The sequence below is a fragment of the Muscardinus avellanarius genome (genome assembly GCF_963383645.1).
Source record: "Muscardinus avellanarius genome assembly, chromosome: 12".
Classification (NCBI taxonomy): domain Eukaryota; kingdom Metazoa; phylum Chordata; class Mammalia; order Rodentia; family Gliridae; genus Muscardinus; species Muscardinus avellanarius.
Window position 1 is genome coordinate 65,493,470 of NC_137798.1, and position 26,483 is coordinate 65,519,952.

The window sequence follows — 26,483 nt, forward strand, 5'->3', positions numbered from 1 at the left end:
CATGCACACATCACTTATATGGCTCTTCCTTAATTCCCACCCCATTCCCTCCACACTCCCTCCTTCTGATGTTCTGCTTGGTGAGTGATGTTTTTGAATGTACATCATGTGAATTAGGGAGTTTCCCTCTCCCACCTCCTGTCTCCCTCCATTAGGTCACCTTCTTTACTCATCTAATGTTTCTCCTTCTTTGTCTGGAGGTCATACTATGCCCTATTTTTCTCTTTGGCTTCTGCATATTAGAAAGAGCATCAGAGTTTTTACTTTTTGTGATTGATTAATCTCACTTGCCATAATGATCTCCAATTCCATCCATTGTCCTGCAAATGACAGAATTTTGTTCTTCTTTATGGTTGAGTAAAATTCCATTGTGTACATATCCCATAGTTTTGTAATCCATTCATCTGTTCATGGACATCTTGGCTGGTTCCATAGTTTGGCAATCGTGGATTGTGCAGCTATAAATATAGATACAAATACCTTAGTGTGGTAGTTTGGTTTCCATTCTTTTGGGTAGATACCCAGAAGTGGTACTGCTGGATCATATGTTACATAGGTTAATGTCCATTCTTCTGAGGGTCCCCCATACTGCTTTCCAAAGTGGTTGCACTAATTTGAAATCCCATGAACAATGTACTAGAGTTGCCACTTCTCCATACCCTTGCCAGCATTTGTTGTTTGCGTTTTTAATGATTGACATTCTAATTAGGGTTAGGAGAAATCTCAGGGTAGTTTTGATTTGTATCTCCCTGATTACTAATGATGTTAAACATTTTTTCATACATTTATTGGCCATTTGTATTTCTTCTTTTATGAAGTGTCTATTTAGTTCACTTGCCCATTTTTTGACAGGGTTATTTGGTTTTTTATTCACTGCTCTGTATAGCATTGATAATATTTTGATGATTTAAGACAGAATGGATTTCTTTGTTTGTGACTGATCCACAAAGTGCATTTGAATAACTCAGTATTGTTTTGATAAAAAATGTACTTCTTTTTTTTCCCTGTTAATAAGGAATCTGCAGTTTGTTTTATTGGTGCATTGTAGTCATAATTTTTTTTTTTGGTGCTAGGAATTGAATCCAGGGGGCATTCTACCTCTGATCTACACTCCCAGCCCTTTAAAAAATATTTATTTATTTATTTATTTATTTATTTATTTATTTATTTATTTATTTATTGTGGTATTGAAGGTGGAACCCAAGGGGTTTATTATTTTTATTTTTTATTTTTTGGTGGTACTGGGGGTGGAACCCAGGAGCTTTTTTACATCCAGGCTATACTCCCAGACCTATTTTTATATTTTATTTGGAAACAGGGTCTCACTAAGTTGCTGAGAGCCTCACTAAGTAGCTGAGGCTGGCTTTGACCTATGCAATCCTCCTGTCTCAGCCTCCCAAGCACTGGGATTACAAGCATGTGCCATCACGCCTGGCATGTCATACATCTTAATGGGATACAAGATGTTGGAGACATACATGCACACATCATCCAATTAGCCCTTACCCAATTTCCACCCCATTCCGACCCCCTCCCTTTTTCTCATGTTTGGCTTAGTGATTGATATTGACATGTTTGTTAAAGCACATCATGTGCATTAGAGAATTTCCCTCATCTCCTCTCCCATCCCCTCAGTTAGATTGCCTTATTTGCTCATCTAATAGTATCTCCTTCTTTGTTGAGGTTCCTCCTATGACCCATTAGTCCTTAGCTTCCACATATTAGGGAAAGCATCTGATTTCTTATTTTTTTGGTGACTGACTTATCTCACTTAGCATAATGTCCTCCAGTTCCATCCATTTCCCTGTAAATAACATCATTGTGCTTTTCTTTATGGCTAAGTAAAATTCCATTGTGTACATATCCCATAGTTTTGCAATCCATTCATCTATTCTTGGACATCTTAGCTGGTTGCACAGTTTGGCAATCATGAATTGTGCAGCTATAAACATAGATACATATGCATTAGTATGATAGTTTGGTTTCCATTCTTTTGAGTAGATACCCAGAAGTGGTATTGCTGGATCATATGTTACATAGGTTAATGTCCATTCTTCTGAGGGTCCTCCATACTGCCCTCTTCAAGTGGCTGTAAGGTCTCTGTACTAATTTCCAGGTCTTCGATCCATCTTGAATTGACTCTTGTGCAGGGTGAGAAAGTAAGGTTTATGTCCATTTTTCTGTACCAGTTAACCAGTTTTGTCAACACCATTTGATGAAGAGGCTATCTTTTTTCCAGTATATGTTTTTGCCCCCTTTGTAAAATATATATTGGTTGTGTGTGGATTTGTTTCTGAGTCTTCTCTTCTGCTCCATTCATCTATGTATTTGTGTTTGTGCCAATACCATTCTGTTTTTATTACTATGGCTTTGTAGTATAGTTTGAAGCCAAGTATTGTGATGCCTCCTACATGGTTCTTGTTACTGGGAATAACTTTGGCTATTCTGGTTTTTTTGTTGTTCCAAATGAATTTAAGGAATAATTTTTCTATATCTATGAGGAATGATCTTGGTAATTTAATGGGTATTCCATTGAATCTATATATCACTTTTGGAAGAATGGCCATTTTGATATTTATTCTGCTTATTCAGAGCATGGAAGGTCTTTCTATCTTCTAAGATCTTCTTCAATTTCTTTTTTCAATGTTTTATACTTTTCCATGTAGAGATATTTTAACTCCTTGGTTAGGTTTATTCATATCAAGAGTAGAAGTGTTTTCTGGATTTCTTTTTCAGTGAATCTATGGTTGGCAGACAGAAAAGCTGATATTTTAAGATTGATTTTATATCCAGATACTTTACTGAATTTGTTGATCAGTTCTATAAGCCTTTTGGTTCAGTTTGTTTGGTATAATAGCATGTCATCTGCAAATAGGGATTTTTAATTCTTCTTTTCCTATTTGTACTCCTTTGATTTTCTTTTCTTGCCTTATTGCTCTGGCTAGAGTCTCAATTACTATATTGAAAAGAAATTTTAATAATGAACATTCTTGTTGTGTTCCTGTTTTTACTCTCATAGTTTTTCTCCACTTAATATGATGCTGGCTGTGGGCCAATTGTATATTGACTTTATGATGTTGAGGAATGTTCCTTTTATTCCAATTCTCTATAGTACTTTTAGCATAAATGGGTGTTGAATTTTTTCGAATGCCTTTTCAGTGTCTATTTGAAATGATCATGTGGTTTTTGTTTTTGATTCTGTTTATATAAGTGGTGAATTACATAAATTATTTTTTTTACTTGAACTAGCCTTACATTTCTTGAGATGAACCCAACTTGGTAAAGGTATATAATTTTCTTGATGTGGTTTTGAATGCATGTTGCTAGTATTTTGTTTAGCAGTTTTGCACCTAAGTTCATCAATGATATAGGCCTATAGTTTTCTTTTCTTGAGCTGTCTTTTTTTGGGTTGGGTATTAATGTGGTGTTGCCTTCAAAGAATGTATTTGGGAAAGTCCTGTTTCTATTTTTTTAATACATTGAGGAGTATTGGGGTTAGCTTTTCTGTAAAGATTTTATAAAATTTACTTGGAAAACTATCTGGTCCTGGGCTTTTGTTTGATGGTAGACCCTTTATTGCTGCTTCAATCTCTCTCTCTCTCTCTCTCTCTCTCTCTCTCTCTCTCTCTCTCTCTCTCTCTCTTTGGTGGTATTGAAGGTGGGTGGAACCCAGGAGCTTTTCTACCTCCGGGCTATACTCCCAGACCTATTTTATGCTTTATTTGGAAACAGGGTCTCACTAAGTTGCTGAGAGCCTCACTAAATAGCTGAAACTGGCTTCGAACCTGTGTGATCCTCCTGTCTCAGCTTCCCAAGTGCTGGGATTACAAGCGTGCACCACCATACCTGGCTTGCTTCAATCTCTTTTATTGCTATTGATTGGTTTAAATTTTCTATACCTTCTTGACTTAATTTAGGAAGGGTGTATGTGTCTAGAAAATTGTCAATTTCTTCTACATTTTCCATTTTGTTGAAGCATAGTTTTTCAAAGTAGTTGCTGGTAATCCTCTGGATTTCTACATTGTCAGTGGCAATATCACTTTTTTCATCTCTTATTTTAGTAACTTATAATGATTCTCTTTAATTAGGTTGGTTAGCAGTTTATCTAGCTTGTTAATTTGTTCAAGAAGCCAGCTTTTGGTTTTATTGATTTTTTGTATTTTTATTCTCTAATTCACTGATTTCTGTTCTGATTTTAATAATTTCCTGCTTCTGGCTTTGGGATTAGACTGTTCCTTTTTTTTCAAGAGGTGTATCATTAGGTTATTTATTTGTGGTGATTTTCTGTTCTTATGTGAGCACTCAGTTCTATGAATTTTCCTCTTACTACTGTCTTCTAGATGTCTCAGAGGTTTTTATATGTTTGTCTCTATTTTTGTTTCTAGAAATTTCTTAATTTCTCCCCTTCTTCTATGACTCAGTCCTCATTCAGCAGTGTGGTATTCAGTCTCCATGTTTTTAAATGGTTACTCTGGGTCTTCTTATAGTTGACTTCTAGTTTCATTCCATTGTGTTCTGAAAAGACACAGAGGAGTATGTCACATTTTTTTAATTAGCCAGTGCTCACTTTGTGGGGGATGTGGTCTAGTTTGGAGGATATTCCATGAGAAGCTGAGAAAAATGTGAATTCAGCTCTAGTTGGGTGGTCTAGTTGAGTGGAATATTCCTTTATATGTCTAATAATTTCATTTGGTTTATGATGTTCTTTAGGTCTGAGGCATCTTTACTGTCCTTTTGTCTAGAAGATCAGTCTAGCTATGTAAGAAGAGTATTGAAGTCCCCAATATTATTGTACTGGGATCTATGTGTGACTTAAAGTTACAAAGAGCTTGCTTTATGAAAGTGGCTGCGCCTATATTTAGGGCATAAATGTTGACTATTATTATTTCCTCTTGCTGAATTGTTCCTTGGGACCTGCTTTGTCTCTTTCTGATAAGCTTGGGCTTGAAGTCAAAATTTGTCTGATATTATAGTTGCTACTCCTGCTTGTCTTCAAGTTCTACTGCCATGGGTTACCTTGTTCCAGCCCTTAACCTTTAGTTTGTGACTATCTTTACTTATAAGGTATGTTTCTGGCAGGCAGCATATAAATACTGGTTTTTAATCCATTTTTCCACCTTATGTCTTTTTATTGGAGAGTTGAGGTCATTTATATTCAGCATTAATATTGAAAAATGATTGTTAGTTACTAACATTTTTAGTTTTAACTTCTGTTTGAGGTAGGGTTTATTCTTCTTTGTTTAGTTGTTTAATGGAAATTAAACAACTGTGGTTCTGACATTTATTTTTTCTTCTTTGTAATTAATCTCTGTGAGTGTATTCTCTAGTGCTGGTTTGGAAGACATAAATTCTCTTAGCATCTATTTGTTATGGAAGATTTTTATTTCCCTATCTAATTTGAGAAATATTTTTGCTTGGTAGGTTATTTTTGGCTACAAATTGTTTTCTTTCAGAGTTTGAAACATGTCACTCCAGGCCATTCTGGTTCTCATGACTTGCTTTGGGAAAGCTGAAGTGATTCTAATTGGTTTGCCTCTGAGTTTCACATGGTCTTTTACTTCTATCGCCTTTAATATTCTCTCCTTGGCCTCTACATTGGTCAGTTTAATAATTAAGTTCTGTGGTGAACCTTTTCTCTGATCTTGTGTTCTGGGGGTACTATGTTTCCTGTACCTGTGTGTCGACCTCTTTTACTATGCTTGAAAATTTTCTGATATTACTTCTTTGAAAAGGTATTGATTCTTTTGGTTTCAGCTTCTATTCTATCTTCTTTACCTATTTGGTTAGCTCTTTTAAAATTGGCCCAGATCTCTTCAATGTCCAATTCATGATGTCAAATTTGTTTTTTCTAAATCATGTACTATGCATCTATCTTCTGAGAGTGAGGTTCTACTTTCCATGTGGTCCAATTTACTGTTTATAGATTGTGTTGATGCTTTCACTTTAAGATTGTATCCTTCATATCCTTCAAGGCTTCTTTTTTATTCCTGTTCAGGGTGTCAGATTCTTTATTTGTTCCTTCATTTCTTTCAGGCTCTCTCTCTCTCTCTATCTGAATTCTTTTCAGAAATCCCATATATTTCTACCATTATAGTTCTGAACTGTCCTTCTGGCAACTTCTGCAATTCTGTGTTGGTGGGTTCTGTTTTTGTGGAGTTGTGGGAGCTCATTGCTTCTTTGCTATTCTTCCTTCTCATGATTTCCAGTTTCTTAAGTTTATTTCTTTGTTGCTTTGATAACTTTCTCTCAGTCTGTAGGCTTCTTATGTCTATTTTCTCTTTATAGTATCTTATTGTGGAGGTAGATATTTACCACTAGGTATGCTTTACAATTGAATAGCCTCTACTATACGGTTATTCTCTGTTCTTTGTTGTGTATTTATCACCATTCTAATACTAACCTTGAAAACTGTCTACTGTCACCCCACTGTTGTTCTATCTGTAGATCATCAGTACTGAATTGAGAGCACTTTGGGGGCTCCTTCCATGCACTACAATGGTGACGTTGATGGGTTTCAGATGGTAAGATCTGGGGTTCTGTCTGTCATTACCATTATAGGGAGTCAGCTCAGAGGCATAAGCAGAAAAGTTTGTGTTCTATGCATATTTAAACATCAATGTGTGGGCTATTGGGTGATTTCTTCTGTCAGCTGTGGTTAGTTTATCCTTAGTGTCTGGTAGTCCTTTCTGGTGATTCACTTCTCTGGTCCAAATTCAGCAGTGGGTATTTAGAGGTGTCTGCTGGCATATAGAGGGAAAGCTGTGTGAATCACAATGGTGAAGATTGGGTGAGGGGAGAGGAGCCAAAGAGATGGATAAAGAAATAGGGTAGAAGATATAATTTAAAAAAAATGAGAATGAGTGTAGTAAGATAATATATGATAAAGATTAGAGATCATGAATGTATAAGATGATTCCAATAGCTGGCATATTTAGATATAATGATATGAAATAGATTTAATGTAAGATGAAAAACAAAAAGGTTGGAGGGAAGATAACAGATAGGAATGAGGGAGAAAGCTTGTAAAAGGTATTGAAAGAGAGCAAACAAAAATAACAAAACAAGCTGGGCATGGTGGCGCACACTTGTAATCCCTGCGCTTGGGAGGCGGAGACAGGAGGATCATGCAGGTTCTAAGTCAGCCGCGCTGGCTTAAGAGACCCTGTTTCCAAATAAAAAGTATAAAATAGGTCTGGGAGTGTAGCCCGGAGATAGAAGGGCTTCTAGGAACCCCAGTATCACCAATAATAATAATAATAATAATAATAATAATAATAATAATAATACAAAAACAACAAAAAATAACAAAACAAAAAAGCAACCATGCAAATATACAAGTACAGAGCAGACTTGGCCTCTGTAGACCTCCTGGATCTGTGTGGATACTTTCAGCTGTTAATATCTACTAGCTATAGTAGGTTCTCAAGCATGTTCCAAGCATTCTCATTTGCTCAGTAACCTATACCAGTACTACCCATTTGCAGCCCCATTTTTGGGTCTTTTGAAATGATTGGAACCCTGGCCTACTGTCTCTGTCTCTCTCTGACAGTGTAGGCACTGAGTGCTACTGGTGCCTCTCCTGCTACAAGCTTAGGTCTCCGAGCTTTTCACAGGGCTTGTCCCTGTGCCTCTGTCTATGCAGGTAGCAGGTCTCACTGGGCTCTGCATTTTCTACAGTCCCCCGGCCTGCATCCCCCCCCCCCTCTGCCTACACAGGTGGTGAGTGTTCAGTGTAAGAACACGGCAATCTCTGGAGGCCCTGTAAGGGCGCTGCACCCTATGCTATGGGCCTCTCCTGCACTTCTGTTGTGTCTGATGGCAGCTTCTAACCCAACCTCCATATGGGTGGACCACAAAGTCTCAGACTTCATGAGTCTATCACCTGCCACATGAGTCCCTGTGGCCACAATGAACGGTCTCCCACTGGCACAAGTAGTTAACTTATAGTCGAGTGCTAATCTGAATCTCTGGAGGGAGAGGTGGGCTGAGCCGCCACTGCCAAAGGTTCTGGGCACCTGAGCAGTTGGATCTCTGTCGAACCTGAAGATCTGCAGCCACTTACTTCACATCAGGTCATTGTCTTCTTTGCTGGGGATCTCTAGAGATCACAGTGCTAGTAGTTCCAGCACAACACAGTCAGGCCAAGATGGTGTAGCTGGCCACCACTGGTGCCTTTCATATAGCTACCTTTACTAGTGAGTTTTTTATTAGTTCATTGTAATCATACATGATAGTGAGATTCACAGTGATACATGCATATATGCACAAACATTATTTGGCCTGTTTCCTTTCTTCAGCCTTCTCCTTTCCCTTCTTCCGCCCCCAATCAATCCTTTCTCAATCTTCTACTGGCCTCTCTTATTTTCCTTTGATTAATTAATTAAAGATATATATTGTAAAACTCAGCCAAAAATACAATGATATATAATAATAAGCCAACAAGAGTAGAATGAAATTATTAAAACAGTAGGGAAAAAAAGAAACAAAGAACACATGAAATTATAAGAAGTCAGAACATATTAATATAAATTCAGTAACTGCATTAAATATTAATGGGTTAAACATATTAATAAAATGATAGTACCACTCTGGATAAAACTGCAAGACTCAACTATATATTATGTGTATATACCCAATAAAATACATGAATCAAAAACTAACAATTCGAGCCAGAGGTGTAGATCAGTGGTAGCATGCTTGCCTAGCTTTGTACAAGGCAATGGTGCATCTTCTATAACTAGTGGACGTGCATGCATACTTGCTCACACACGTGTGAACATGCATACACACACCCCAGCAACAAGAAACCTACAAAGACCTCCTGATAGAACTGAAAGCAAAAGCAAATTTACAATTCAAGATGTATGTAAGCCGGGCGTGGTGGTGCACGCTTGTAATCCTAGCATTTGGGAGGCTGAGACAGGAGGATCGCGGTTCGCAGACAGCCTCAGTTACTTAGTGAGGTGCTTTGCAACTCAGTGAGACCCTGTTTCAAAATAAATAATAAAAAAATAGGGCAGGGGGTGTAGTTTGGAGGTAGAATGCCCCTGGGCTCTATCCCCAGACCCGCAAAAAAAAAAAAAAAAAAAAAAAAAAAAAAAAGATATAACCCTCTCTCGGTATTTGTTGGAACTAGTTCTTCTCTCAGTATTGCTAGAACTACTTGATTGAAAATTAGTAAGGATATGGATGATAGGAAAACACTATCAACCAATTTGATCTAATTGACATTGTGTGTGTGGGGCTACTGGGGGTGGAACTAAGGGGCTTTTTCTACCTCCGTGTTATACTCCTAGACATAGTTTATACTTTATTTGGAAATGGGGTCTCACTAAGTTGCTGAGAGCCTCACTAAGTAGCTGAGGCTGGCTTTGAACCTGTGTGATCTCCAGTCTCAGCCTCCCAAGCACTGGGATTACAAGCATGAGCCACCACGCCCGGCTCTAATGGACATTTTTTAGAACATTACCTGAAGCAACATAATACACCTTCTTCTCAAGTGCAAATGTGACCTTCACCAAGATACACTATAGTCAGGGCCATAAAACAAACCTTAACAAATTTAAAAAAATTTTTAAATACCAAATGATATCAGGAATTTCTTGTACCATAATGAAATTCAGTTATAAATCAATAATAGCAGGATATCTGAAAAATACCTCAAATAAGTGAAAGTTAAACAATTCTTTAAATAATCTAAAGGTTAGCCAGGCACAGTGGCTCATGCTTGTAATTCCATTACTTGGGATTCTGAGGCAGAATGATTCCAAGTTCAAAGTTAGCCTAGAAAATTTAGTATGAACTGTCTCCATCCCAATATTATTTATTTTGAACCAGGGTCTCCCTAAGGTCTGAGGCTAGCCTAGAACCTGCAATTCTCCTGTCTTAGCTTTTCAAGGACTAGGATTACAGGCATGCCCTACCAGACTCAGATTATTTTTTATTTTGAAACAGGATCTTACAGTCATCTTACACTAGCCTCAAACCCATGATCCTCCTGTCCTAGCCTTCCAAGTGCTAGGATTACAAGTGAGTACCACTGCTTCTGGCTGACAATTATATATCTTTATGGTGTATATCATGTTTTGAAAAATGTATATACATTCTGAAATGGCTAAATCAAACTAACTAGCATATATATTACCTTATAGAATATTTTATGTGTGTGGTAAGAAAACAAAAATCCACTCTCTTAGTAATTTTCTTTTTTTGGGGGGGGTGGTGGTACTGAGGTTCCTGGAAGCCCTTCTTCTTCTGGGCTACACTCTCAGACCTATTTTTTAATATATATTTTTAAAATTTGGAAACAGGGTCTCTTAAGCCAGTGCAGCTGGCTTCGAACCTGCGTGATCCTCCTGTCTCAGCCTCCCAAGAGCGGAGATTACAAGCGTGCGCCACCATGCCTGGCAGTAATTTTCAAGTATACAATACCCAATAACTATAGCTAGTATGTCACACCAAATCTTTGTACTTCTTCTCACTGAAATTTTGTATCCTTTGACATCTCCCTAATACCCCCACCCATACCCAAGAATGATAAACTTTTCATAGTCAATTATCTTCCATAATATGGGTAGAACTCATTCAATCAGTTGAAGGCCTTAAGAGCAAAGAATGAGGTTTCCTGAAGAAAAGGGAATTCAGCCTAAAAACTTCAACATAAAAACTATACCTGAATTTGCACCCTACCTGATTTGTACTGTGGATTTTGAACTTGACTATATAAACTTTGACCTGAATTTCTATCCGGCTGGCTTCCCCTACAGATTGTCAATGTTGTCATCTCCACAATCTTGACCTCCAATTCTTTAAAATAAATCTAGATGGGATGGATGAATGCATGGATGCATGTATACCATTGGTTCTCTTTCTCTGGAGAACCCTAATACTATTATTATTACTATTTTTTCCTTTTACATTATACCTAGATGGTATTCAATCAAACATATTTATTTTAAATAAGATATATTTTCCCAATTTTAGGTGTCAGTAATGTCCAGCTACAACCAACTATTATCACCTAGAACATAATCTACACACCTCCCTGGCCAATGCAACTGACTCCTAATTGGAAGATTACTCTTAAATTCTTAGAAAACCTCTAAGTTTTCTTTATCTAACTTTAATTTCTCCAATCTCTATATAATCGGTTTAATCTTCCTTAAACATTCCTTCTCTCTTACAGATAGGGAATTTAAGATGCAAGGTTCTTTCTGGCCTCAGAAATCAAGTCCATATGCTTAAAGATCTTCGATAAATCTGTTCTACAGTATCTATCAAGCTCAATTTCCTGCTGTTCTCCATTTCAATTAGGATGACTTTTTTCCCCCCCTTTCAGTATTGGGGATTAAACCCAGGGGCATTCTACTTCCAAAATACACCCTCTGGAATTTTTATTTTGAAACAAAGTCTTACTAAGTTGTTGAGGCTGGCCTTGAACATGCAACCCTAATATCTCTGCCTCCCAACCTGGCCTGAAAATAGCTTGAGAAAGCAGAAAAAGAAGACTGGCTTTGGGTTTTCTTGTTTGTTCTGGTATTGGGGATCGTACCCAGGGGCATTCCACCTCCTTATATATATCCCAACTCTTTTTATTTTTATTTGTAGGATCTTGCTAAGATATTGTGTGCTGGCCTCAAACCTGCAATCTTCCTGTCTCAGCCTCTCAAATATTAGAATAACAGGAATGTGCCACCACCCAGCTTTGAGTTTTTATGGCAGTTAGGGGATGAAGATGGGATAAGGGTTCCAATAGTAGATTTGAATTTCCTGCTGGCACCAAAGGAAAGAATACCCAGCCTTTCTTATCAGTTTGACCAGATATGGGACAGAACAGAGGGATGAGGTTTTAAAATATGTCAGCAGTTACACATAAAAATATGGAGTCAGACTCTTTTATTAGTTGATAATTCAATACAACCAAATTAAAAAGCACAAAATATAAAGATATTAAGCAATATGTTTAAATTTCATCAAATTTTAAATATCTTAAGTTGTAATTAACTGACATACTAAATATAAGTATGAAACTGTTTTATTTGAAGATAGAAAGCAAAATTTTAAATGTTCTCCAAAAACAGCTTAAGCAAAAAGAATGACCATACTGATATAACAATCCAAATTTCAGAGAAATTAGTCTTCCTCATTTAGTTTTCTTTCATTAAAGATACTAGCATAATTAACAAAATTAGAATTTTACTGTTTGCTATATTTAGAAGAAAATAACAGATTTTACTCACTGTTAATAACATAAATTTTCTGAAGTTATTAGAGTATCATTGTGCATCCTACAATAGTGAAGCATAGTGAAACCCAATCATTTTTAAAGGATTTTTTAGTTGCTAAAGTACATCTTAGCACTATTTCTGCACAGACCACTAACATGTCTTCTGATGAACTAAAGGAGTTTTTTTTATCTTATGAAAACAACTAAAATATTCACTACCAGAATAAAACTTAGGTTCCAGGGAAAAATGGGCTTCATATTTATAATAAAAATTACTGGAAAAAAGTATCAAATTCTATTAAGATTTTGCATGCCTGAACATGGCTTGTAAAATCAAAACCAAAATAAATGATTATCTAATACTACAAAAATTACTCAATACTTAAAGTAGTATAATCAAATGATGTAACTATAGTAACTCATTTTATTTTCATCAACAAAAATATATTCAAGTTTTCAGTAATAATGTACATGTATGCCCCACATAATTACAGAGCATTAAAATAATTTAAAAAGTTAATAACTAGTTCAAAAAAAAAGAATGCGTTGTATTTTGTGAGGAAGATGAAAAACCTTTTAAGGACGAGGAAGTTTGATCCTGCTCAAAAGGAAATGAAAAATTAAAATCATCTTTTCCAGCATCAAATTTATGAGTTGACACATCTGATGAAAAAGGAAATGTAAAGCCATCTTCTCCTTCTGGTTTCCCAAATAAATTTCCTGAGGAGATAAATATTACAAGATCATGCTCTTCATGTTTTATAAAATTTATATAATACACTGCACACAATAAATAGAGCAACACTGAGTTATTTGTTTGGCAAATATTCAAATGTGTTCCTCTCACATGCCAAGCACTGTCTTTGGTACTAAGGAAAGTTTAACAGACTCAAACTTAAGCCCTACTTACCAATAACCTAAATTCAAGTACATAAAGAATACACACTATAAAGTCACATAAAACACCTCAAATAAAGTGAAAAGTCCAGAGGCCCAGATCATACATACAAAGTATTAGGGTAATGGAAACAGTTCAACTTGGCAGGGCACTAAGAAGACTATGAATGCCCCAATATAGAATATGTACTTTATTTAGTAGGAAACAGGAACCCATTAAGCATTTTCAAGCACAGATATGACATGATTTGAACTGCTTTATAATGATTACTCAGGAGGGAATGTGTAGAAACATGTGGGGAAGATCAAAAAGAAAAAACCTCTCCACTGTTCAGTAAAGATATCTTGAAAACTTGACCTGGTATACCTCCCATCATAGAAATGGAAATGGAAGGGGGAAATGCTGAATCTGAGAGATACTGCATAAGTTAAACTTATCCAATTATTATTTGTTTTTTGGTACTGGGGTTAGAACCCGGGGGCATTCTACCTCTAAGCTACACCCGCAGTCCTATTTTTTTTTATTCTTTATTTTGAAACAGGGTCTCACTGAGTTGCAAAGGGCTCACTAAGTAGCTGACGCTGTCCTTAAACCACAATCCTCCCGTCTCAGCCTCCCAAATGCTAGGATTACAAGCATGCACCACCACACCCAACTCCAACTATTACTTATTAACTACAATATGCCCCATAACACTATTTGAAAGAAACTGACAGTAAAAAGTGTTACAGTTTTAAAAGAAATTTTAAAAATCAACTTTATATGTAGAATTATTTGGTTTTAGACTCCCAGAATTGCCAATATTGTTTTTCAGTCATGACTTAAAACTATGGATACAAAAATATTTTTCAAAATCATAAATTTAGCCGGGTGTGGTGGTGCATGCTTGTAATCCCCATGCTTAGGAGGCGGAGATAGGAGGATCACGCAGTTTCCAAGCCAGGCTTAAGAGACCCTGTTTCCAAATAAAATATAAAATAGGTCTGGAAGTGTAGCACGGAGGTAGAAGGGTTCCATCCCCAGTACCATCAAAAAATATATAAATTTATTTTAAAATCAATTATTATTTAAACGACTTAAATCTAAAGTAATCAAAAGACTCACCTGAAACAAGTCTTTTAATGCACCTACATTTTTTTTTTCCCACAGAGAACTAACTGGCTAGTATATTAAGCAAAATAAATTATTTTGTGCCACTTTGAGATTTTCTTATATTTTCTTTATATCTAGGTCCTTTCACTCTAAATAGAGATAAGCCAACTAGCACTGAAATGGCTGCCTGGATGGATAAATTGATTAGTAAGCACTTGTGTTCTTTATCCTTCTGTTTCTCATTTTATTCTTCTACTGAATTTATTACATGACCATCAGACTTTAACAAAGGAAAATAAAGACATGGATCCAGAAAGAACTAAAATCTTGAATTTTCCTATGCACAACTGAATTTTCTTTCTTTCTTCTTTCTCTCTTTCTTTCTTTCTTTCTTTCTTTCTTTCTTTCTTTCTTTCTTTCTTTCTTTGTTCTTTCCTTTTCTTTTTTTCTTTTTCTTTTTGCAGAACTTGGGGTGGAACCCAGAGGCATTCTACCTCCAAGCTACACCCTCAGCCCTATTTTTTATTCCTTATTTTGAAATAAAGTCTCACTAAGTTGCAGAGGGCCTCACTTAGTAGCTGATGCTGTCCGAGAATTACGATCCTCCTGTCTCAGCCTCCCAAAAACTGAGATTAAAAGCATGTGCCGCCATGTCTGACTCCTGCACAACTGAATTTGATTTTCAGAAGTTCATATAAGGTCTTCATAAAAATCCTATGCTCACTATAAGTAAAAATAGATTATTGAGTAAGGCAATATTCTAAGTGCTTCAAGAAATTAAAAGGTGAATAAATAGCTCCTTGCCCTCAAAGAACCTGTGATCCTGAGGATTTATGTATATTCATAGGTAATTGATGATAAGCTAGGCACAGTGGCACATGCCTGTAATTCAAAGTATTTGGTAGGCTGAGGCAATAGGATCACAGGTTCAAAGCCAGCCTCAGAAACTTAGGGAAAGGTCCTCAGCAACTTAATAAGACCTTATTTCAAAATAAAAAATGAAATAGTGCTGGAGTACTAGGGTATAGCTCAGATGTAAAATGCCCCTGAGTTCAATTCCTAGTACTAGTAATAGTACTACTGCTGCTGCTGCTGCTGCTGCTGCTACTACTACTACTACTACTACTACTACTACCCTGTTTCAAAATAAAGAATCAAAAAAATAGGGCTGAAGGTGTAGCTCAGAGGTAAAATGCTCCATTAATTTAAAAATAAATGGCAACTTCATCTTACAGTTATTGATGTCAAAACCTTGGCATCATCTTTGTTTTTCTCAATCCTTACACCCAGCCCATTGCAAATTCTTCCAATTCTACCTTCAGAAAACTTTATAACCAAAACCAAATGTCTTCTTATCTCTTCTACTGCTACCGTCCTAGCCATCATCAATTCTCACTTGTATCATTTTAATAGCTTCCTAATCTATCTCTCTGGTTCACCTTTGTTTTCATATTCTCTTCTCCATATAGAAGCCAGAAAAAGTCATTAAAAAACCTGTTAGATCACTTCAGTTTTTTGCTCAACACATTCCAATGGTTCCACATTTCATTAAAAAAACTGAAGATCTTAATGATCTTCATGGTTTACACCCTCTTTAATCTTTTTTATTTAGTCCTTCTGTATTATTTCTCCTTTCTTTTTCATTTTGGTCATACAAATTTACCTGCTGTTCAATTAACATACTGAGTATGTTTCCATCTCAAGAACTTTTTACCCTTTTTAATATTTTTTCCATTAGTTTGTACTGCACCTCCTTCATGTTTTTGTTCAAATGCTGCCTTTTAGTGATGCTTTTCCTGAGTCCCTTATCACAGTAACCAGCTACCCAATCCTAACACTTCCTATTTGAATCCCTTACTTACTCTGCTTTACATTCTTCATAGTATTTATCACTACCAGTAAATACAGAGTTAATCTCAAGTCTGGGCTGATTCAGGCCCACTTGGAAGAATGATCTTTATTACATAGAATGTCTGCTGAAAGAGCTCACGTATTAATGTTCAGAGTTGATGTAATTAAGACAGGTGGGTTGTAATCTCATCTGTAGTTAAAACCACTGTAATGAATTTACTGGGTGGTAACCTAGGCTGGTTGGTGGTAGCTGGAGAAAGTGAGTCCCTAGGGGTGTAGCTTTAGGGACTGTGCTTTTGCCTTTGAATCCCTTTGCTTACACTCCCTTGTTTCTGGCCTCTAAGCAGAGCCCTTGCTCTCTCCCTCTCTCTGCTTCCTACCATCATGCCCTGAACTTCATGGACCTGGCCTCAGATAGACTGGACACTAGAATCTAAAAAAAACAAAACAAAACAAAAACAAAACACACCAAAAAAACCCAACAAAAACCTGTGAGCAAGCAAATCTTCTATTCTCTAAGTTGTGTGGCCAGTTGTTTTGGATTATGGCAGTGAGAATGTTGATTAAGATAATCTTGGGGTCTGACTTCCCACAGCACTGTTTTCTTGGATAATACAGAATTAAGGTAGATGCAGAATGTTGTTTTGCCTATTATTCTGTGCAAAACTGACTTCTCATAGCACTGTTTTCTTGGAAAATATAGAATTAAGGTAAGCCGGGCCTGGTGGTGCACTCTTGGGAGGCTGAGACAGGAGGATCGCATAGGTTCAAAGCCAGCCTCAGCTGTCTTAAGAGACCCTGTTTCCAAATAAAATATAAAATAGGTCTGGGAGTGTAGCCTGGAGGTAAAAAGCCCCTGGGTTCCATCACGAGTACTATATATATACATATACATATATACATATACATATATACTATATATATACATATACATATACATATACATATACATATACATATACATAGTAGATGTAGAATGCTGTATTGCCTACTATTCTGTGGGACACGGCGCCTGAATTAGAGTAGCTATAAATCAGCACGTAGGCTTTGGGTGTCATGACAAAAGTGGTATAAAAGACTAGTGGAAACAGAGGTTTTATGTGTCAAGGTGACCTACATGCATCATGCCTCTTTTCCATAACAGCCTGCCATGTTACACATGGAAGAGAAATCAAAAAAAGAAAAACTTATTATTAGATTAAAATTGTGTCAGGCATGGTGGTGCATGCCTGTAATTCCAGTAATTGGGTGGCTGAGACAGGAGGATAGCAGATTTGAGGCTAGCTTCAGCAAGTTAGCAAGACCCTCAGCAAGTTAGCAAAACCCTGTTTCAAAATAAACAATAAAGTAGGATTGGGTGTGTAGCTCAGTAGTATAATGCCTATGAATTCAATCCCCAGTACCACCAAAAAACAAATAAACAAATTAATTAGTTAATTAACACGTGAATCTGGCTACCAGTTCAAACCCATAAAAAGTTTTTAGTGTAGTACCTGATATATTATCTACTGATTTGTCTATCCTTAGTCTCTTCCATTAGAACAAAAACTAAGAACTTTTTATCCTTGTCCACTGTTCTATCATCAAAGCCCAAAGCAATGACTAATACCAAATATAACATATACATATATACATAATCAAAGATTAAAAGAAGAAAGATCTAATAAAAAGTAAGCACCAGAGAAATTGGAAGGTATCCAAAAAGTCCAGAAAGAAGATGGGAAGAGTCAACTACATCAAACACTGCAAAAGTTCTGATTATTAAAACAAATGTAAATACTTGTCTTTTTTTTTTTTTTTTTTTGGTGGTACTGGGGTTCCTGGAAGCCCCTCTACCTCCGGGCTACACTCCCAGACCTATTTTTACATTTTTATTTGGAAATAGGGTCTCCTAAGCCAGCTCGTGTGGCTGGCTTCGAACCTGCGCGATCCTCCTGTCTCTGCCTCCCAAGCACGGGGATTACAAGCATGCGCCACCACGCCCGGCCAATACTTGTCATTTTTGATAACCGAGAAGTAATTAGTAAACTTTGAAAACCAAGTATTGTCAGAATAGTAAGAGAAGAAGCTAAATTGCTTTTTATAAATCAATAAGTAAGCCAGGCATGGCTTACTTTACTTTCACTTAGATAGCAAGTAAATAAATTTTTCAATTATTGCATTTTCAGAACTAAACCCCTAGCTCTTCCTAATTTAAAAATAACTTCCCTTATAGCCATCCACATTTAAATAAATGGCAACTCAGCCAGTGTGGTGGTGCACACTTGTAATCCCAGTATTTGGGAGGCTGAGACAGGTGGATCGCAGGTGGTCTTGGCCAGTCTCAGCTACTTAGTGAAGCTCTACACAACTTAATGAGACCCTGTTTCAAAATAAAGAATAAAAAAAATAAGGCTGAAGGTGTAGCTTGGAGGTAGAATGCCTCTTGGTTCAATCCCTAGTTCTATTAAAAAAAAAAAGAAAATCAATGAGTAGTACAGAAATAAGAGCATTTTTTAAAAGAATAAGTTGAGTGCGTATGAAAATCAATTAGAGACAAATTAAATAGTATGGGGGAAAATTAACATATTTTGATATGTAGCAAACTTCAAATTACTTACCAATTTCTTGTGACGAGGAAGGATTTAGATTTCCTGCAGAATAATGTTCACGAAACTGGAATGATTAAATATTAAATATTACTTGTGAAATCAGTAGAACAGTATATATAGCATTTATATTTGAATACAAAACTTTATGTTTCTAAGACACAGGATGAGAGTAGACATATAACAACTTTCTATATAGCACACTACTATACTTTAAAAGAGTTCTATTTGGGGGCTGGGGATATAGCTCAGTGATAGACTGCTTGCCCAGCACATGTGAGGCCCTAAATTCTGTAAGAGTTGATTAGGTCAAGGTGACTGATGTTGTTACATAGATCTTACAGAAGATCATTATTGATTGTGTTGTCTAATTCTATCAGTTGCTGAAAAAGAGATGCTGAAAACCTCCACCTTTGAATATTTGCCTATTTCTTCTCCCCTTAATTCTGTCATTTTTATTTTATGTATTTTGAAGCTGCTATTAGGCACATATACATTTATAACTATTATGTCTTCCTGTGAATTAAACTTTTTATCTTTATAAAATTCTCTCTTACCTTTAGTAATATTCTTTATCTGGAAGACTTCCAAAATATTGATATAGCCACTGTGCCCTCTTATGCTGAGTTTTTTTAATCATTGTCCATCCATTTACCTTCAATCTGTCATGATCTTTATATTTAAAGAGTATAGTTTACAGATAGCTTACATTTCTTTTTACCCATTCTTATAATCTATGTCTTTTATGGGGTATTTACCACATTCATATTACTATAAAAGTTTATAATTTGGTCTAACATTTTACTGTTTTTTCCTAGTGTTTTGTTATTTGTTTCTTGTTTTCTGCCTTCTATTGGATTAACTTTTTAATTCTATTTTATTACTAGTCTTACTTTTGAATATTTCCTGACTATTCTTGACTACTTTTTTCCTAGGAAGTATACTAATTATTTAGCCAATCTACTTCTCCAGCACCCCTACCACAAAAACAAACCAAGAACTAAACAATCTTCCCAAGATTCTAATTAGATTCAAACTGGATTATAAGTTATTTTGAGAAGAAATTTATCTTTATAATATTTTCTTCTTATAAAAGCATGTCATGTCTATATTCAACAATTTTCTAGTATTCTGTAGTTTTCTTATTCAAAATGTGCTTTCTGCTAATGTTTTAATATTTGTTATTACTATAAGAATTTAGTAACTGTAATATATTTTTGCATGTCTAGTTTACTCCTACAAATCACTTGTTTTATAAACATTTAAGTAAAAAAATTGAAACAAAAGTCAAAGATATGAAATAACATGAAATAAGTGGTATTATATTCCTGAATGTACGTGATGTACATTCACAAATATATCAAAGTCAATCACTAAGCCAACCATGAGAAGGAAGAAGGGGGAAGAAAATGGGGTGGGAACTGGGGAAGGGCTTAACAAGTGATGCGTGCATATATGCCTCTACCATCTTGTACTCCATTAATATGTATGACTACAATGCACCAATAAAAATCAACTAGTAATTTCAATAATTTAATATATTTTGGGATATATAGTTGTAAGAAATTCTAATCCATGTAAAATGCCTAAATGTTATTAACTTAAGTGAAGAACAACACAAGAGTTATACTACATTGCTACTTACATAGTATTAAGTGGTTGGTATTTTTCTAAGTTCTTTATGTGTATATATTCATTTAATATTCACAAACTTCATAGTAATAATTATTCATATTTGTTTTATAGATAATGATACTGAGTTACCCAAAATCCAAAATCAGTACATACCAAATTAGTATGGCTTCAAAGTCCAGTTTTAATTACTGCACTGTATTTCTTCTACTATTTTTTTTTTTTTCGTAGTGCTGGGGATTGAACTCAGGGGCATTCTATCTCTGAGCTACAAAATCCAGTCCCATTTTATTTTATTTTTTAAATTTGGAAACAGGAACTTCCTAAGACTCCCTAAATTGCTGAGGTTGGCTTTAAACCTGAAATTTTCCTGTCTTAGTCTCCCAAGTACTGGGATTATAGAAATGGGTCACCACAGCTGCATTGTTTCTACTTTCAAATAAAGCTTGTCTTAATTTGGGCACTTAGTTGCTAAATACAGAAGTAAGAACTCTGTCTTGAAGAGAAGAAATATGAGAAGGAAATTCTTCAGGAATTTTTAAAAATAAACAATGATTCTGTTATCCTATATATACACATAGTTTAAAAGATTGACTTATCATTTGGGGCCATTATAAGTTGACTGAGAATATGTTAAGTTTGTTTTCACAATGAGAATATATAAAGTTTGTTTAGAAGTTAGACACTTAATTATAAAGCCAAATTAAATCATCCCTATCTTGAGATTTTTTTAATAAATAAATTCAGGGCATCTGAAGTTAAAGATTGGTATTAAAGACCTAAAATTATCCAAAGTTCCAGTATACAATTTTTAGAAATAAAACTACAGCTTTTCTTTTTACCTGCTCAGATGAGTTTTCAGAATCAAACATAGGAGAATCAAATAAATTCAATCCAGGTGATCTAGAAGCATAACTCATAAGAAATGAAAATCCAGGAGATTCCTTTTGTGTTTGACTTTCAGATACTGCATTTCTATCTCTGTTACAGAGAGATAAAAATCATCAAAATATTAAAAATCTATTATTAAACACTGAGACTGTTATGCTCCATACACAATGGTGTAGAGGTAAAAATCAGAAGTTAAAGGTAAGAAGTAATTATTGAAGTGACCTATAGAGAAGGGTGGAGAATAATGTAGAAAAATCATTTTGGGGATGATAATTATGAGAATATACTGTCAGGCATTATTCTAGGTACTTCCATAAGTATAACTTCTTTATTCTTATAATAGCCTTATGAAATAAGTACTATTATCACTTTCAATTTACAGTAAAGAATTATGAAGCAAAGAGATTAAATTTAAGATTTGCTCAAAAGAATAGTAAGTTTCAAAGTTGAGATTTGAATACAGCAATACAGTTTCAAAGTCAGGGTCAGGGTCAAGTCCTACATTTCAAACAAGGGAGGAGCTTTAGAGAACTGTATTTTCTCCAAAGATTCAGGTGTCTTCACAGCTTCAAGAGTTTTCAAAAATTCAGGAATTTCAGGAGATCGTGGACAATTCTCATCCCCTTCTTCTCTTTCATCATTATTATTTGCTATTGGCTTTCCAAAATGTTCTGTATACATAGCCTAAATTCAAAGTGACAGAAAACTTAAAAAATGTTATTACATTAACAAAATGTATAATATATAAGTACACAAGGTGAAAACCCATACAATGAAGTGATACTAAAATATAAGCATTTTAGAAATAGTTATTTTTAATTATTTAATTTTTCTTTTCTCCATATCTTTATAGTCCTTACCCTTACCTGAAAAAAAAAATGGAATGACTAGAACACACTAAAATTGACAAAAAATGGTTGGAATGATTTTTTTTCCTTTAAAACCTCCATGTTTTACTCGAGGTGAAGACTTGTGTAGGCTATCTCCTTGAAAGAGAAGTGATTTAGTTTTATACAGTCTTTCTCTCATTGGCTTATGCTATTTTGGATCTATAATGCTCCCCTGAAGGCTTGATTGATACCCAGCTTGACTATTGGGAGGTGGTGAAAACTTTAAAAGGTGGGATCAGCCGGACATGGTGGCGCACACTTGTAATCCCAGCATTCAGGAGGCTGAGACTGGAGGATCGCGGTTCGCAGACAGTCTCAACTACTTAGTGAGGCCCTCCGCAACTCAGTGATACCCAGTTTCAAAATAAAGAATAAAAAGAGGCAGGGGGTGTAGCTTGGAGGTCAAATGCCCCTGGGTTCCATCCCCAGACTGGCAAAAAAAAAAAAAAAGGTGGGACCTAGTGCCTAGTGTAGAGGTAATCAGGTCATTGGAGGTATTCTCTGGAAAGGGATAATAGGCCCTGGTGGCCCTCTTTTATTCACTTCCTGTCCTTAAAGTGAGTAGTTTTACTCTACCATACACTCCTGCCACCATATGCCCAAAGCAACGGGGTCAACCAATCATGAACTGAAACTTCTAAAACTGTGAACCAGAATAAATCTTCTCTCTGAAGTGACTGTCTCAAGTAATTGTTATTTTGATAACTGTTTAACAGAAAGCTAATGTAATTTATTACATGTCTGCACTTTGTTGCCCTTAGATATTCAATACACTACTTTCTCTACAAAGATTGAAACTTAGCCAGGTGTGATGGTGCATGCTTTTAATCCCAGTACTTGGGAAGCTGAGACAGGAGGATCAGAATTCGCTGACAGCCTCAGATACTTAGTGAGGCCATTTGCAACTCAACGAGACCCTGTTTCAAAATAAAGAAGTAAAAAAAGATGGGTTTGGAGGCACATGCTTGTAATCCCAGAGCTTGAGAGGCTGAGACAGGAGGATCACACAGGATCAAAGCCAGCCTCAGCTACTTAGTGAGGCTCTCAACAACTTAGTGAGACCATTTCCAAATAAAATATAAAATAGGTCTGGGAGTGTAGCCTGGAGGTAGAAAAGCCCCTGGGTTCCACCTCTAGTACCACAAAAAAATAAATAAAAAATAAAAAATAAAAAATAGGACTGGGACATAGCTTGGAGGTAGAATGTCCAGGAGTTCCAACCCCAGTACTGCCCACCCCAAGAAATTAAAACTTAAATACAAATTTTTCTTTATATCATTTTGTTGGTAAGAGATGTGATTTCTCACATATGCTTATTGTACCAAATCCCATTATAGAAACAATTGGGGGTGCTCTGTCAAAAAAAATTAAATTTTCTATCTGTATTTCCTTACTACTCTGTTATTTTTCTTGTTTTAACCCTTACTAGCTAGGGTAAACTTTATATCATCTACATCTATCATCACTAAAGCTTTATACTATTTGAAAATACTTTACAGATATTTCTATGGCAGCCCCTTTCTTAAACTGCCATGGTAAATAATTCAATTTGTGTATGTAGAAGGGGGTCCTAAGGATCTAACCCAGGGGTGTTTTACCTCTGAGCTATACCTCAGCCCTGTTCTAATTTATTTTTTATTTTGAAACAGGATCTTGCTAGCTGCTGAGGGTCTCACTCCCAAGTACTGGGATTAAAGGTGTATGCCACAATGCTCAGCTAAATTTTTCAATCTTAAAAAACAAAACTATTTTCTTGACTCATGATTCAGTTGTGGTCTTAATAAACATTGTCACTTATTAATGACAACTTTTTGTATAATTTCACATAAACTTTTTGTGGCTTTGAGTTTTATTTTGTTTTGTTTGCAGCACTGAAAATAAACCCCAGGGCCTCCAACATACTTAGCAAGCACTCTATCACTGAAATAATCCCCAGACTTTGTGGCTTTGTTTTTGAATTTGAAAAATGGAATCTACAACTCTCTAAAAACTAATTACCAATTTATAACATCTCAAGTAAATAATCTTCATTGTACTAAATCTAAAATTAAAATGAACAGACTATTTTTAAACTGAAGGTTTTGATTAGAAATTAGGAATCAGGACTTCCGGGAAGATGGCAACTGAGAAAAGTGGTGTTTACAAGTCCCGCTAACAATCTATCTCTATTACCACAAAATCAGTGCTTTTCATAGCCAGAAAACACCATCAGCAGAGAAATAAAAACTACAAATACAAGGGACATAGAAAAAGAAAGCTAGAAGAACAACCAGACACCAGAAAAGAAACCAGCCCACACTGCTGCGGCAGAGTCACGCTGGCGCCATCTTCCCTCATAGTACCAGGCTCCAGAGAGGAGGGGGACTCAGAACAGAGCTTAAAACCAGAGAGGAGATATGCCAGCCTCAGAGGGCGCAGCAGCAGCACCATACTGCCAGCGACAGCGGTGGTGACTTCACCAGACGGCTCCAGATCAGTGCACTCAACAACCCACCAGGCTCCAGAGAGGAGAGATGGACAAGGAGCTGAGGTGGGCAGCTGCGGAACAACCGAGTGCAATTTAGCAGTTTTTTCGACGCAAGGAGCATTTAAAGCTCCCTTGGGCCGGGCTCAGCACGCCCTCCAGGGACTCAGAGTAGAGCTCAAAACCAGAAAAGAAATACGCCTGCCTCACAGCCAAGGGTGAGGCAGCAGAGCCATATTGCCAGTGGCAGCGGCAACGAGTTCACCGAGTCTGCGATATCTCCTGATCAGCAACTCAACAACCGTGAGTCAAATTGTGGTCCCTATAGGAGAAATCCCAGTACTGTACCCCCAGGGACTTGCACAGCTTTGATAATCTCCCTGGGTCTGAGATTTTGCAGTACAACCCAGTGAAGGAATAGCAGTGGCAGAGAAACCACACCCTAGTCACAGCTCCCTGTGGGTAAACACCCAGCCTGGCACCCCCATGGTCTCACGCACCCTCAATTAACTCCCTGGGTCTGAGACTTTGCGATACAACCCAATAAAGGAGTAGTGGTGACTGAGATCACCACAGACTTGAGATCCAGAGCACCCTAAGTGAAGTTGTAGTGACCCAGGGAAGAACCCAGAGAAGGCACAAACTTCCAAAATCATGGGAAAGAGGAATAACAATGGAGCAGTGAATGCCCACAAACCCACAATATCAGAACCTGGTAACACAGAAATTCAGAGATCTCTAGAACATTAAATCAGGAAAATAACTGTAGAAATAATATAGAACCTTCGGAAAGAATTCAGAGAGAGTCTAAAAGAAATAAAAGATGAAATCATTGAAGTAAAGGCCTCAATTCAAAGTATAAACAATCAATTAGACCACATGGAGAATAGAATCTCGCTCCTAGAAGATGATCACTCCAAAAATGAGCGCATAGTTTATAATTTAGAAAAAAAATCCAACAGCAGGAATCTGACATTGAAGAAATATGGGCCAATTTTAAGAAAGCTAGTCTAAAAATAACTGGAATAGAGGAAGGAAAAGAAAGTGAAGCCAAAGGGATGAATATCTTCAAAGAAGTATAGCAGAAAATTTTCCAAAAATAGAGCAAGAGGTTGATACACAGGTCCAGGAAACTTATAGAACTCCCTTTAGACAGTATCAGAGAAGAGGTTCCCCACGCCACATAATTGTCAAAATGACTAATGTGGAAGCCAAGGAGAGAATCTTAAAGGCAACAAAACAAAAGGCCAAGTGACATTCAGAGGCAAACCAATTAGAATCACTCCAGACTTCCCAAACCAAGTCATGGGAGCCAGAAGGGCATGGAGTAACATATTCCAAACTCTGAAAGAAAACAACTTCCAGCCAAAAATTTTCTACCCAGCAAAACTATCTATCAAATTAGATGGGGAAATAAGAAGCTTCCATGACAAAGAGAAACTGAAGGAATTTATATCTTCAAAACTAGTACTAGAGAAAATACACAAGGAGATTAACTGCAAAGAAGAAATAGGTAATACATGCCAGAACCAAAGAAACAAGATTTCCCATCCAGCAGACAACTAAGCAAAGAAGAATAAACAGTATCTAAAACAGAAATAATATCTTAACATGTTAGGAATTAAAAATTATCTCTCAGGCCGGGCGTGGTAGCGCACGCTTTTGTAATCCCCATGCTTGGGAGGCAGAGACAGGAGGATCGCGCTGGTTCGAAGCCAGCCTCGCTGGCTTAAGAGACTCTGTTTCCACATAAAAATGTTAAAAAATAGGTCTGGGAGTGTAGCCCGTGGGAGTGTATCCCAGAGGTAGAAGGACTTCCGGTACCACAAAAAAAAAAAATTATCTCTCAATCTCTCAATAACCACACTGAATGTAAATGACCTCAACTCCCCAATAAAAAGATATAAAGTGCAAAATGGATTAAAAACCAGAATCCATCCATCTGCTGCTT

At 36.3% G+C, this 26,483-nt stretch overlaps 2 protein-coding genes across 2 annotated transcripts in view; one reads left to right on the plus strand and one right to left on the minus strand.

The window, feature by feature from the left end:
- The window catches only part of SIX6 (SIX homeobox 6), a gene marked incomplete at both ends in the record, with an annotated part of 288,574 nt that overhangs the window by 199,592 nt on the left and 62,499 nt on the right, over positions 1-26,483 (plus strand). The gene's annotated exons all lie outside the window — the stretch shown is intronic.
- LOC308271029 (protein SIX6OS1) overlaps positions 7,728-26,483 on the minus strand; it is a gene marked incomplete at both ends in the record, with an annotated part of 54,318 nt that continues 35,562 nt past the window's right edge. The window contains 5 exons of the mRNA XM_080707159.1: positions 7,728-8,040; positions 12,772-12,946; positions 18,668-18,722; positions 21,130-21,268; positions 21,681-21,862. Coding sequence (XP_080563285.1) covers positions 7,728-8,040; positions 12,772-12,946; positions 18,668-18,722; positions 21,130-21,268; positions 21,681-21,862 — 864 coding nt within the window. The remainder of the gene's footprint in view (positions 8,041-12,771; positions 12,947-18,667; positions 18,723-21,129; positions 21,269-21,680; positions 21,863-26,483) is intronic.